This window comes from Leucopleurus acutus (genome assembly GCF_964270905.1).
Source record: "Leucopleurus acutus genome assembly, chromosome: 3".
Taxonomy (NCBI): domain Eukaryota; kingdom Metazoa; phylum Chordata; class Mammalia; order Artiodactyla; family Delphinidae; genus Leucopleurus; species Leucopleurus acutus.
This window is the reverse complement of record NC_139145.1, coordinates 65,957,301-65,972,388: the sequence shown is the minus strand read 5'-3', so window position 1 is coordinate 65,972,388 and position 15,088 is coordinate 65,957,301. Positions and strand designations below refer to the sequence as shown.

At 36.3% G+C, this 15,088-nt stretch overlaps 1 protein-coding gene across 3 annotated transcripts in view; it reads right to left on the bottom strand.

Moving 5' to 3' along the window:
• The window catches only part of AFF4 (ALF transcription elongation factor 4), a 93,651-nt gene that overhangs the window by 50,451 nt on the left and 28,112 nt on the right, over window positions 1–15,088 (bottom strand). For 2 of the 3 annotated variants that reach the window (XM_082836110.1, XM_082836111.1), the window contains exons 2-5: window positions 13,305–13,431; window positions 10,354–11,148; window positions 8,287–8,331; window positions 4,100–4,186 (exon numbers count right to left, since the gene is read on the bottom strand). In XM_082836110.1, the coding sequence (XP_082692236.1) occupies window positions 4,100–4,186; window positions 8,287–8,331; window positions 10,354–11,148; window positions 13,305–13,427 (1,050 nt within the window). In that variant the 5' untranslated portion in view covers window positions 13,428–13,431. Of the gene's footprint in view, window positions 1–4,099; window positions 4,187–8,286; window positions 8,332–10,353; window positions 11,149–13,304; window positions 13,440–15,088 lie in introns of those variants that run through there. The other variant, XM_082836112.1, reaches the window with a different exon arrangement.

Genomic DNA, 15,088 nt, shown 5'->3' with positions numbered 1-15,088 from the left:
ACAGATGACTTAACTACTCTCAACCAACCATATCTAACTGACACATATAGAACATACTGTGTCTGGTGCACATGGAAGAGTCACCAAGAGAGATCATTTACTAGGCCTTAAAACATTTGAATAAATTTAAAAGGACTGAAATTCTACAGCATATATTCTCTGACAAGAATATAAATAAATTAGAAATCAGTAACAGAATAATATCTGGAAAATCCTCAAATACTTGAAAATAAAACTACATATTTCTGGGCTTCCCTTGTGGCGCAGTGGTTGAGAGTCCGCCTGCCGATGCAGGGGACACGGGTTCGTGCCCCGGTCTGGGAAGATCCCACATGCCACGGAGCGGCTGGGCCCGTGAGCCATGGCCGCTGAGCCTGCGCGTCCGGAGCCTGTGCTCCGCAACGGGAGAGGCCACAACAGTGAGAGGCCCGCGTACCAAAAAAAAAAAAACAAAAAAAACCCCTACATATTTCTAAATAAAACAAAGATGAAGTCACATAGGGAATTAGGAAATATTCTGCACTGAATGATAATAAAAACACAATATATCACCATTTGTGAGGTACATTTAAAACAGGGCTTAGAGGGAAACTGATAGTTTTATATACTTAAAACAAGAAATGTTTACAATCTATGATCTAAGCTTCCAACTTAAGAAATCAAGAGAAAAGCAAATGAAACCCAAAGTAAGTAGAAAGGGACTTCCCTGGTGGCGCAGTGGTTAAGAATCTGCCTGCCAATGCAGGGGACACGGGTTTGATCCCTGATCCGGGAAGATCCCACATGCCGCGGAGTAACTAAGCTCGTGCACCACAACTACTGAGCCTGCGCTCCAGAGCCTGCGGGCCACAACTACTGGAGCCCATGCACATAGAGCCTGTGCTCCGCAACAAGAGAAGCCACTGCAATGAGAAGCCCCACGCACTGCAACGAAGAGTAGCCCCTGCTCACTACAACTAGAGAAAGCCCACGTGCAGCAACAAAGACCCAATGCAGCTATAAATAAATAAATAAATAATTTAAAAAAGAATCTTCAAAATAAGTAGAAAGAAGAAGATAATCACAGTAAAAGCAAAAATCAAAGAAACAGAAAACTGAAAAAAACTAAAAGATGGTTCTTGGAAATGACCAACAAAACTGAAAAAGGTCTAGCTAGACAAATCAAGGAAAACAAAAAGAAAGAGAAACTACAAATCACCAGTAGCAGGGAAAAGAGTACTTCACTATATATCTTACAGACATTAAATAGTAAGTATAGATTATAAATAACTGTGCCAATAAATTTGACTGAAACGAACAAAATTACCAAAACTGACATAAGAAGAAATCAAAAATCTGAATAGCTCTATATTTAATAAAGAAATTTAATTTGTAATTTAAAACCTTCCAATATAGAATACTAGGGGTACAGACAGCTTCACTGATTAATTATATTAAACATACAGGGAAGAATTAATACTAATATTTCACAAATTATTTCAGAAAATAGAGATGAAGGGAACATTTCTTTGCTCCTTTTAAGAAGCCAGCACTATCCTGATATCAAACCAAAAACATTATTAGAAAAAACAAAACAAAACTACAATCATCACCCACCCAACTCTGGCATCACCACAACCACCACACACACACACACACACACACACACACACACACACACACACACACACACACGGCAAAGGCCAAAGTTTGAACTGATATTTCAAAAAGAATGGCCAATAAGCTCATAAAGAGGTTCAACATCATTAGTCATAAGGGAAATACAAATTCAAATCAATATGAGATACCTCTACATGCCCACTAAAATGGCTAAAACTAAACAGAATGACAATAGAAAATGTAGGCAAGGATGTAGAACAAATGAAACTATCATACACTGCTGGGAAATGGGAGTGGGATAAGGTAGGAGTGTGATACAATCAATTTAACACACGACCCAGCAATTCTACTTTTTTCCATATGACTCAGTATTTACCCATAAGAAAAGAAAATATAAACACAGAAATGACTGTTAGTGAATGTTTATAAATACTTAATTTTTAATAGCCCAAATCTAGAAACAACCCAAATGTTCATCAACAGGTGAATGGATAAATAAATTTTGGTATTTTCATACAACAGAAATAAAAATGAACTATGAATAAAAAGGAAAAAATTACTGATATATTCAAGAAAATGGAAGAATTCCAAAAGTATATACTGAGCAAAAGAACGCAAATAAATATGCCAAAAAAGTATACACTGTATGGAGTACATTTATTATGAAATTCTAGAAAAAGCAAAACTTACCTATAGCGACATAAAACAGGTCAGCCATTGTGTGAAGCCAGTGGTGGGGGTGAGGGGGACTGGAAAGGAACTTGAGGGAACTTTGTGGGGTGACAGAAATGTTCTAATTCTTGATTAACGTGGTGGTTACACAGGTGCATATGTCTATCAAAACTGAGGCTGTACATTAAATACATGTGCATTTTTTATGTGTAAACAAAGTTGACTTAAGAAAGTAAAAGAGTGGTATGGCACACATATAGGCAGATGTGAGTGATATACCTCACATCACTTACAAAAATAAACTGGGCTAAATATAAACAAAGAAAACAAAACTGCAATTACATTAAAGGAAAAATAAGAAGATATGTTTATGATCCTGGAGAAGGAAAAGCTTTCTTTAACAAGACATTAAAAAGCAAAAGCTTTATAGAAGAAAAAGATAAATTTATTCATCAAAATTGAAATCTTCTAGACCATAAAACTTAAAAGGGCTCTAACTAGGAGAAACATTTGCAGTATATGGAACAAATTATTTGAATCCAGAATTCAAACAACACAAAACAAGAAATTCTGCCGAAACTTATTCAGTGAAAGATGTAGCCCAAAAGGCAGAGGAAATAGGCCAATTCATCCACATAGAAGTTAAATGGACTAAAGATGATGAAGCTCACTAGCAATCTAGGAAATGGAATGCCATTTCCCACTCAAAAGACTGGTACTTAAAATAACAAATAGTGCTGTGCATGTAAGGAATAATAGAGAATACAAGTGGGAGTACTGACTAGTACAATCACTATGGAGGGGATTTGAGAGAATATATTAACTATATACCCTCCATATCCAACAACTATACTTCTTGCTCTTTACACAGAAGAAACTCATATGCACACAAGAAGGCATGAACAAAGTTATCCACTATAGCAATGTTTACAATTTAACTTGGCAACAAGTTAAATACCAACAGGAAATGGCTAAATAAAGTAAGATATAAAATGGATGCAGTTAAAAGAACTGAAATACCTCTATATGTAATATATTATCTATATATAATCTCCCTCTCTCTCTCTCTCTCTCTCTCTCTCTCTATATATATATATATATATACACACACACACATAAAATAACATGAAAAAGTCTCTAAGACCTATTGCTGACTGATGAAAAATACAGTAGACTGTATCTGTACAGAAATTAAACACATGAGAAAATACAAGTATGTAACAATTACATTACATGTGTATGTAAATGTATATGAAAAGACTTGTAAACGTATGTATGAAGTAGCTCTGGTGAGATGTAGGAGACAGAATATGGGGAAGACTATTATTAGGGGTCCTGCCCAAACTTTCACAAGGAGAATATATTTTTGCATTATTTGTATAAGTATAAATTAATGTAAAAAAACCAAATCTGCTGATTTTAGATGAGCTTGGAACTGTTGTCTGAGGAACCTTTACCATATGACGTAAGTATGGTTGTTGTGTCTTCTGGAAAGGAGTTCCTCATACAAACAGTTTGGGAAGTCCTTATCATCTGTGGCCTAGAATATCATAATAGTTTGCAACAAACATTGATAGCTTCTAAGTCTCTTTCCCATGTTGCCTTCAAAGATTTTCCAAGTATCTCTCAATCCAAGTTAATCTCGATTCTATGTTCTAGTTTTATTTTCTTCATAGTAATATCACTATCCAAACTTACCTATTTATTCACTTATTTATTATCTATCTCCCACTAGAATGGGAATGGCAAGATAATTCTGAATTCACATGATTTTAGTCAAGCCATTTAGAGTTTTCTTACAGTATATAGACACACTTCATTTACTTACCTTAGTTGGAAAAGGAAATTTGGAAGGTTCGGTTTTGCATGGTGTATGAATAGCCGTTAGAGGGGGAGGCCATGAATGCGTCATCTCCTGAAATGTAATTATTACAGTTTGTTTTCAAGCAGGTCAAGGATAAAAGTTACACAGCTAAAAACCAGATTTGTATTATAAATGCTGGTTTCGTGATTGCTCCTCCAAAAGTATACATATTTAATCAATCAATATTAATTAAGCACAGTGTGTGCAAGGCACTATGTATGGGGTAGGTAATAGGAAGATAAACAGTTTACACTCTCTAGCTTCAAGGAGCTTAGAGTTAAGATGGTAAGACCTGTGAACAGTTATAGAAATCAGCCTGTAATCAAACACAAGGCTAGTAAAATGCTACTGAGGAAGAGCTTGCTGTGGGAGTGGGAGGAAGGGATTAACAGTAAGAAAAGCAGCCAGCATTTACTGCGTACCTTTAATGGGCCAGATACTGTTATTTTACATGTTTGTAACTCAACTGGTCATCATAATGACATTATGAAGTAGATACCGTTATTATCCTGACTCTATGTAGGACAAAACTGAAGCACAGAGATTAAGTTATTTACTCCAGGTCACACACTTAGTAAGTAATGGACGCAGAATTTGATCCTAGGTAGTCTGGCTACAGAGCCCATTCACTGAAAGGAAATTTTGGTCAGGTGGAGGAAATAAGAAGAGAGCTATCAAAAGCACACAAGGAGGAAGACAGACAAGAAAGGCCATAGGTCTGATTTTATTCAATGCCTTCTGTCTAATCATATGCCAAGTATGTCCAAGTAGAGGTTTGGATATAATCACAATGTATATGTTAGAGAAGCAGGAAAGAGAGAGGTATCAGAATAAGGAGGGAGTGTTTTATCTCTGGCATTTAGTTCAAAGTAAGCCATCAAGTAGTCTGAGAAAATACAATAAATTAAAGGTGATATAACTTCTAGGAATTTACCCTATAGCTATACCCACACAGTTATGTAAAGATACATATTCAAGGGGTTCACACTTTTAAAAAATGAAAACAACCTAAATATCCAACAACAAAGGATTAGATTACCAGACATTCATACAATGGAACACCAAGCAGACAGAAAAATGAGAAAGCTACCTACTGAAATAAAATGATATCCACAGTTACTATTAAGTGGCAAATACACATCATAGTGTATATCCTCGTAAATGCTTATCAATGAAAAAATCTCTGGAAGACAGTTAACAGTGGCTACCTCTGGACAACAGAATGACTGAAGGAGGAAGAGACAAGGGCACTTGATGCAGCTTCTACCACTTGAATCTTCTGAAACAGCCACCTGCACTAAACTTGCTCTTTATCCTCTTACAAGGCTTTATTTTTTAATAGCATTTCACTTTCTGAAGTAATTGTATATAATTGATTATTTCCTACATCCTGCTCGAGAATGTCAGCTCAAAGGATGCAACACTATCACTATTATCACCACTATGTCCCTAGTGCTTGACACACAGTAGGTACTCAATTAGTAAGCTTTGAATTAATATATCATTTTTTACAATAAACATATATTACTTTTAGATTAGAAAAACTTTTTTTCCTTTAAGTTCGTGATGGGGTTCCCAGAAACAATATGACTACAAATATCAAGAAAAAACGAAGGGGGACTACCCTGGTGGCACAGTGGTTAAGAATCCGCCTGCCAATGCAGGGGACACGGGTTTGATCCCTGGTCTGGGAAGATCCCACATGCCATGGAGCAACTAAGCTCGTGCGCCACAACTACTGAGCCTGCGTTCTAGAGCCCATGCACTCTAGGGCCTGTGTGCTGCAACTACTGAAGCCTGAGCATCTAGAGCCTGTGCTCCACAACAAGAGAAGCCACCACAATGAGAAGCCTGCGCACCACAATGAAGAGTAGCCCCTGCTCGCCACAACTAGAGAAAGCCTGCGTACAGCAACAAAGACCCAACACAGCAAAAAAAAAGAAGAAGAAAAAAAAAGAAAACGCGAAGGGAATGTAGACCTGAACTTCCTTGCACGCTGTACATAGGGAAGGGAAAAGAAACAGAAACTCATATGCCCCAGGTTTTCAATGTTGGCATTTTACACCTCAAATACCAAAATACTCTCAATAGAAAATCTATTTAACTCCCTACCGTCAAATGACTGAGCACCTATTACACCCAAGGCCACGTGCCAAGTCCTGCATATACATAAAATGTAGAATAAATGGTCAGTAACATCAAAGATATAATTAAATATAAGAAAATCTAAGATTTCTTCCAGGTATTAAAGTGCCATGCATTTTTGAGGATTTAGGAGTAAAGATATATGCTCCCTTAAACTTTTTATGTACATGGCAACTGAAAAATGAATGCAATACGAGTTATCACTGTAGTCTGATGGCCTGATACAGGGGGAATAAGGATTTCAGTGGGATTCTAAGAAAAAACAGAATCTATGTATAACTGAAGAGGAAGGAGAAACACATTCCATGAAAGTTTACTTTACAAAGATGAAAGAGCAAGAAAGTGTACGGCTTAGGGAAACCAGTTTGGCAAAGTGGTCAATCAATAGTGCGAGAGGGTGAAACTGGCCTGTGGACAGCCTAACATTTAAAATGTTAAATTTACACACTATTCTTTCTAGGGTCCTTAGAGAGCCACTGAAAACTTCTAAGAAGGATATCATTTTATGAAGACAAAGGATTAAAGCAAAGAATCTGGCAGCAATACAGAAGACAGATGAGCAGGGAGACTCTGGAGACAGAAAGGCAGGGTGAGGACTGTATATTACAATTACTAAAGCTCAAAGTGGCAGAAATGGAAATGAAGGAATGAATATTTTCAAGGAATTTTCAAAGTCTACATGAAGTTTTTGTGATTAAATAGAACATGAGAGAAAGAAGTGGAAAATAACTAGGATTCTACACTTATAAGCAAGGGAGAATGGAGACACTACTAACAGAAGTTAACTCTGATAAATATGGCTTTAGACATGTTGAGTCTGAAGAAGCAGGGAGAAATCCAAATGGAGACCCAGCTAAGAAGCAATTAAGAGACACAAACCAAAACCCAAAGGAGGCCAAAGCAGAAAAGACTGAATAGCTGTCTAACAGATAAATCCCAAAGGATGGAGGAAAATCACATCAAAGAGGAGAAAGAAAAGAGGAGAGGCTAGACAATGCACTCATATTTAAGAGATAAGAGAAGACACAAGTGTTCCCAAAGGGCAGAGAATGTGAGACAAGAAAGGTGTGCGGAAAATAAGAACAGTGAAGCACGACAACAGTCAAGGAAGAAAGAATGATGTTTTCTGAAGAAAAAAATAAAAATTCTTCAAAACAGCAGAAAGAACTCAAATGAAGCCTCTGATGACATGGAAGATAATGACCTTGGAGAAACAAGTTCAGCAGAATGGTAGAAGTAAAAGAGATTTTAGCAAGCTAAAGGAAGGAAGGAGAAAATGAAGTGGAAGCAGCCAGTGCAAGTAGTCTTTCAAAAGTATCCATAGTGAAATACAAGTACAGACACAAAAATTCAAGAGTGTACACAAAAAATACAATTAATATGTGACTGATGCTTTTTGTCTACTGAGCCAAAAGCAGTCACTGTCACTCAGTTCACTGGACTTTCTTCTTCCAAAGGACAACGTTTTCTTTTCCGAACAGAAGAATGTACTCTTTGGTCATGTGTCAAGTTTAAACATATTCCATTAAACACTCAAAATGTGTAGTATTCAGAGAAGATCTTTCATCGTAGGATTTGACCAGTATATACAGATGAACTACAAAGCAAGCTATTTTCAACACAATGGTTTGACTGATAACTACTGAGATTTTTAGTACTTCAAATTATTAACCGATAAACCTGAGAAGGTACAGTTTATATTTGGTTTCTTCCTCTTTTCAAAGCAAGCTGTTAAGACTAGAGTTTGTTTTTACTTACAAAACAAAAAGACAAACCAAAAAACCCCAGCTTTTTGAGGGCAAATAGTAAACAAACCAAGTGATTTAGAACTTAAGTATGAATATAAGTAGAACAGAGTCAATTATTTTTGATGGCCATAATCAGGTTATACGTGTAAGCAATCTGCTGCAGTTTCAAACACTTTGTGAAATACAAAGGGAAGGAGGGTAAGAGGGTAGCAAAGCATCACAATTAATGAGACTAAAACTATTTTTTAAAAAACTTACTTTAAGAATTTCATCCACACAGCTCACATCACCAGAAGCAGATGCCTAAAGAAAGAGGAAAAGAAACACACATTAGATATGGAGTCATTTCTTACTAGATTTTCATCATTTGTTGCACAGCTTTAACATTATTAGAAATGAGATTAAAATTAAAGGCATATTTAGTATCGCACTACTCTAAGTCAGAACACTAATTAGAATCTTTGGACTAATTTCCTTAAATACAAATTTTCAAGCACTAAAAAAATTTTAATCACCAAGCTGTACATGACTGGAAGAACTTTATATTTTTAAAAAATTTTTTAATTAATTAATTTATCTTTGGCTGCATTGGGTCTTCGTTGCTGCGCGCAGGCTTTCTCTAGTTGCGGCGAGTGGGGGCTGCTCTTCACTGAGGTGCGCAGGCTTCTCATTGTTGTGGCTTCTCTTGTTGCAGAGCATGGGCTTGAGGCATGCAGGCTTCAGTAGTTGGGGCAGGTGGGCTCAGTAGCTGTGGCACACGGGCTCTAGAGTGCAGGCTCAATAGTTGTGGTGCACGAGCTTAGTTGCTCCGCGTCATGTGGGATCTTCCCAAGACCAGGGCTCGACCCGTGTCCCCTGCATTGGCAGGCGGATTCTTAACCATTGCGCCACCAGGAAAGTCCCAAGATAAGATTCCTTAAAAAAAATTTAAGGACTTCCCTGGTGGTGCAGTGGTTAAGAGTCTGCCTGCCAATGCAGGGGACATGGGTTCGAGCCCTGGTCCGGGAAGATCCCACATACCGCAGCGCAACTAAGCCCCTGAGCCACAACTATTGGGCCTGTGCTCTAGAGCCCGTGTGCCACAACTACTGAGGCTATACGCCTAGAGCCCACGCTCCAAAACAAGAGAAGCCACCACGATGAGAAGCCCGTGCACCGCAACGAAGAGTAGCCCTCATAGCAACAAAGACCCAACGCAGCCAAAAAAGGAATCTTATCTTTCTTACACTTGGATTAGAAATAATTTTTAAAATGTACTTTTTTCAGGTGAACAATTTGTCAAAAATTTAAAAGCTGGTTTATATACAAAATATACCATGGTACTGAGATCATCATTTCACATAAATAACAAACAGAATAAAACCAATATTACTGAAAGATTAGTTGTCTGGAACATGCTGGACATTTTACATAGTATTTCTTAAATCTCGAAAGTTAATTTTATTCTGAAGTACAAACAGGAACTGGAGAGCTACAGTGAAGTCTAACTCTGAGGATCATGTTATATTGTTTGAAGAAAGAACAAGTTACCACTTTACTGTTCTCTTGAGAGGAGTAATTAGATGACAAATGCTACAAACAATGAGTTTCCCAAGGCCACAAGAAAGATTTTTAAATGTCCTTAAGACAGCATTTTACCTATTCCTGATCCCTTCCCCCACCGTTTTAAGCTATGATTTTCAGCTACTGATATTACTTAAAATATTTTTTATTGCAAAAACTAGATTAAAAGATAAAATTTCAGCTATTTCACAACGAATGCTCACTTCTTTGGTTATTCTGAATAGCATGTTTTGGTACATAGTTATAACTACTGTAAATTTCAAACCACCACTATGCCTGGAGCAGCTGCCTCAAACCTTTAAGTGTAACCAGAGAAAAGGATCATGGCCTCCAAACCATAAAACATTACCATCTTCATGTACCCAAAAAAGTTCCAACATTCACTGCAACGAACCATGCCCACATCTCATTGATGAGCATCACAATGAGAAGAGAAGTAATTTTTTTTAAAACGAAAGAACACAAGATGTATTATTCCATAAAATCAAAACGAGGAAATCTAAGGTATTGATAGACCATGTTTTAATTCTGTAACTGACTTGTCATTTCAATATTTGAGAACAATGAATGACATTTTCTCTACTGCTCAAGAGGGGTAGCTAAGAGCTCTACAGATTCACTTGGGAGTCAATCACAAGTCTTTCCTTAAACTTTTACATTCCTTACTATTAAGACAAAGAGACAGTTCAAGTTCAAACATAATTTCAGGGTGAATTGCTTCATATAGTTACAATGTTAAAAAGCTCTAAATGTGTGACTTACATCCAATGGTTGGGAAGGTATTTTCAGCTTGGTGAGATGAGCTTTGCTGCTGGGCTTTAGTTCAGTCATACTGTTGCCATGAGATTGGCTGCTGTAGTGTTCAGAGGACAGTTTTGGTTCCATGGATTCCTGTCCATCCATAGGCCGCACATAGGCAGTGGGTTTCTGTAACATTGAACTGGACTTTGACATCAATGAAGGCGGGAAAGACTGATTTGAGTGCTGCCCACTTGAAAAAGGTACTCGGGAAGGAGAATCCCAGTTTGCATCAGGGTCCCGAGGTGATTTGGAACGTTGATGTTCCTTGCTATGGTGATCATTCCCATGAGACCTGGAATGACTGGAGCTTAATGAAGAAACAGCCTGGGGTTTTCCAGGGCTGGAAGAGCGTGATTTGGAGTGTTCTGATCCATGCTGGCCTTTTTTCCGGCTACTGCTCCCACCACTGCTGTATGAGTCACGGTCATGCCTCTGGCCACTGCTATTAGCGCCACTGCTGGCACCTGCACTGGCCCGCTGGTTACTGTGTCCACTCTGTAAACCTGAGGACCGTTTCTGAGACTGAGAAGTGCTGGGTGCAGGTCCTACTGGAGTCCATTTGCTACTCTGATGAGAGCTCCCATGTCTCTGTTCAAAGAAATTTGGGTTAGATTTTTCATCTGCTGTCGGCGGTACTGTAGGCTTGGGAATTGCAACAAGCTTTGGTATAGATCTGTCTCCTATGAAATCCTTCATTTCATCGTAGTTTCCAAGCATACTCTGAATACGACTTGACAGCTTATCTTCTTTGCTAGTCTACAAAAAAAATTGTAAAATAAAATTATAAAATTAGCAAAACTAGAAATAAAAGATGCTTCTAAACTAACTCTACAAACTTCAAATGGAATGGAACTTTTCAAAAGGAAGTCTCATCTCATATCTTAAGGTTAAAATCTCAAAACAAACTCCAAATATATATATTTTTTTATGATAAAAAAATGAACTGAAAGTGAAAAACCTTCATGTTAAAACACAAATATCCTAGAGGACACTGAGAAATATACACAATAGACTACAGGAGATTTTTTAAAAATCCAAATTCACCAATAAATATATTGGAACAGTAGTAAAATCTTTTGAAAAGCAGGAAAATTATGCCTTTATGTAATTAAGTTCCAAGTCACAGATTAGCCAATGTGCACATTTTGGCAGTCTAGGAAAACATCATATTCCTTATAATTCAATGTTATAGTTAGAGGCAGAAATAAAAACTTAGTTAAACAAGTTATACGCAAATGACTTTTTAGAATTCCTTCTGTTACTGTGACTCAAGAAGTTAATAAAAATCAACAACAAATTAAGCATGGAAAATCCAGTAATAAAGTTTTAAATCTTGACTATTAATTCTGACCATCAAATGCTCCAACTTTTGAAGTCAATAATACATACTTTAAGTTTCAAGAATTATTCTTGAATAGTAAGGTCTAAGATGTCTACAAGCTTTAGGACTCTTTTGTATTCATATACATGAAAGAAAAAAAGTTGACTGATTACATTAAAAGGGAAATCAAGACTTTGAAACAAACAGAAAAGCCTGAACCACCACTATTTATTTTGAGGTTGGCAGAAATCAGTAATGACTTTAGATTATTTGAAAATCAGTCTGAGAGGTAAATCTACAGCAATTTATTGACAACATCAAGATCAGAAATCAAATCCAATTCATTACAATGTAATTACAAAATAAATTGTAGTATGAGTCAAAGAATCTGGACCAAACTCCTATTTTTTTTCAAAATGTCTTTTATCCCAAAGTTTTGTGTTACACTCATAAATGATGTCAGTATAACTGGCCTTCACTGGACAATCCTTATAAGCTCTGAATAAATGGTTTTTATAGAGCTCCCAAATGGTTTCTACAAACACCAAATGTTATAAGGGTAAACCCAGGATATGTCGTTACATTCATATTTCATCAGAAAAAAGTCTAACACACTCTCAATCTCATACTATAAAGCCAACAATGGTCACTAGTGCTGCAATACATAGTATTACAACTATTATACACAGTACAAGCCTTTAAATTATAATAATACTTCCAATGAAATCCAAAGCCAAATCAAACATTAGAGAGACATTTGTGGCCACTACAGCTACAACAGTCATCAGATTCAGTGTTTTATGTAATCCCAAATCAAGTACCATGATAGTTAAAAAAAAAAAAAAAAAAAAGCAATTAGCTCAATTTATTGAACACGTTTGATAACATGCTTTAATCTAAATTTGATATTGTTAATTAAGCATTAAACATATAGAAAATCAGAATTTAGTATATAATAACAGAAAAAGAATCAGATTGATGCTGAAGACACATTTATTCAAACTTACTAATAATCACTGAAACTTAGTAAACTAAGTAAGCAAATGGCAAGAAATAGGGAGAAACAAAAGAATCTATGAAATATTTGTCTTTGATGTTATACCCAAACAGCCAAGGAAACAGCAGACAATGCATAGTGATTCACAAACTTTTAATTTAATTCAAGGCTCAGAAAGGTGAAATGCCTGCTCAGGGTTAGTGGTAGAGCCAGTAATACAGATATGAATGTTTGAGCTACTCCAGACCATATTTCAAGAGTATAGGGTAGCAATGGGGGTAGGGATGGGGGGTTGTGAGGATGACGTTAGGGTACTAGTGATGCTGTAGTTCTTGATTTGTGTACTAATTATGTGAGGATGCTCATGTGGTGAAAATTCTTTCATTTGTAACACTTACTTTGTGTACTTTTCTATAGTATGTTATGCTGCAATGAAAAGTTTACATCAAAAAAGTATATTCTATTATGAGAAAAGGAAAAACTGTTAAAAGGTGTAACATAATAACTCTTTCTAATATAAAAACTCAAGTTTAAAAATTTTAAAAGCAAAAAATGTTATGTTACAGGGGAAAAAACATTCAACAGACAACTTACAACTTTGTATGGCTCAGCAAAGAGAGGAGAGCTAGGTGGGAAGGCGTCGTCCCCCTGCTGAATTTCTTGATTCCGCCTTTCCCGTTCTTTCATACGCAGCACATTCCGGTCTTCACGGTTCATGTTGCTATGAAGAGAAACACAACCTTTACATCACAAGAAGAAAAGGAAAAATTAAATGTTCTGTACTCATTTTGTCACTTTAACGCTTCAATCGGAGATTCCCTTTCAACTTTCAAGTAATAACAGGCATTAGCACTGAAGTTGGGTTTTGGCAACGGTTTATCAACTAAACCAACAGTGTCTTCCACAACTATCCAGACAGGAAACATTAGCCCAGAATATTAGGATCCACCCCACTGAAATACTTAACCTTATGAACTTTTAAATGTTCTGCTAGCTAAAAGTCAACTAAAACTTCTATATTCAGAGGGAAAGTAGTACTTAAACCCATAATTCTTAATATTTCCTATAAGCCTTCTGTGGTTTCCTCTTCAGAAATCTAGCTATTCTTTGCCATTAGAGGCATACAACCCACTCCCACCTACCACCCTCTCCCCCCAGGGTCCAGTGCTTTTCTCTACTTTGCATCTACCTTATCTTGATTTCTTTTTGTCCCAAACACAGCTTCCTTGGTGTCCATCCTTATGGCAGTTTGACCTCAGCTTTGCTGTTGCTCTAGATTCCCTAAAAAACGACATTTCTGCTCTAAATACATTAATATTTCAATTAGCACCTCAATAAATGGCAAAACTGAGGCTTTCAGCAATAGAATCTAAAATTAACTTGGGTTAGTAACAGTAGTCGAAATTGTATGGAAAAAGAAAAAGTCTTTTGGGAGAAAGGGTAAATAAGGGTGTCATTTCTATAATCATGACAGTATGTTGTCATACTGTTGTCACTAAGAACCAAGGAAAATAGTTTATTTATAGCAGCGGGAATTTTGGTTAAATAGATAATGAAAAATGTTGTCAACACACTCTTCCCAGGAGATAGATTTAATCATCTGTCCTGGTTATGTTTTGTTTTGTTTTGAAAGTCCTGTTGGAGGCCAAAGGGAAAAAACAGGTTATACTGTGGAGTATTTCCAGCCTTATGATTCATAAATCAAATCAAATCAGAAAATTAAAGTCAATCAAGACTGGGGGAAACTATAATCATAAAATGAGAATGGACAGCAAAACCAATATATTCTTGAGGACTTTTATAAGTACAAATAAACATTCAAAGATAAAACATCCTGATTTGCACAGTTTAATATCATGCAAATAAAGCAATTCAGTGTTTAAAAAAATGTTCTAAGTGTCCAAATGTGTATTCAAGTTCTTTCTTATAGGCACAATTTTCTAATAAATTTATAAAAGAATATAAACTATTTTGAGGTTATGGAAATAGTGTGTGCTTGCTTTGGTCTCCCATCAGAACCACAAAAAGTATTTGATTCTTTCTTTAATAAATACCATAAAACATCTACACTTTGGTACTCAAAAATAAAAACAAAGAACATTTATTATCCTCCAGCACACTTGAACCAACTAATAACTATATATCACCAACAGTCAGGTTTCAAATAGACCTCTAGGGCTATGGTGCTGCAACATACAAACTTATCTGTATCTGTTAGGGTCTATGTTAACGACCGATTTCCTTATGTTTCCCTAAATTTAATTCTTGAAAGATCAGAAAACAACAGAAATGCCTTATTTAAACTATGATTTAATTTTATGTATTCAACAGCACTAAAATAATCATGCAAGAAACACGTGAACATTTACTTCAAAAAT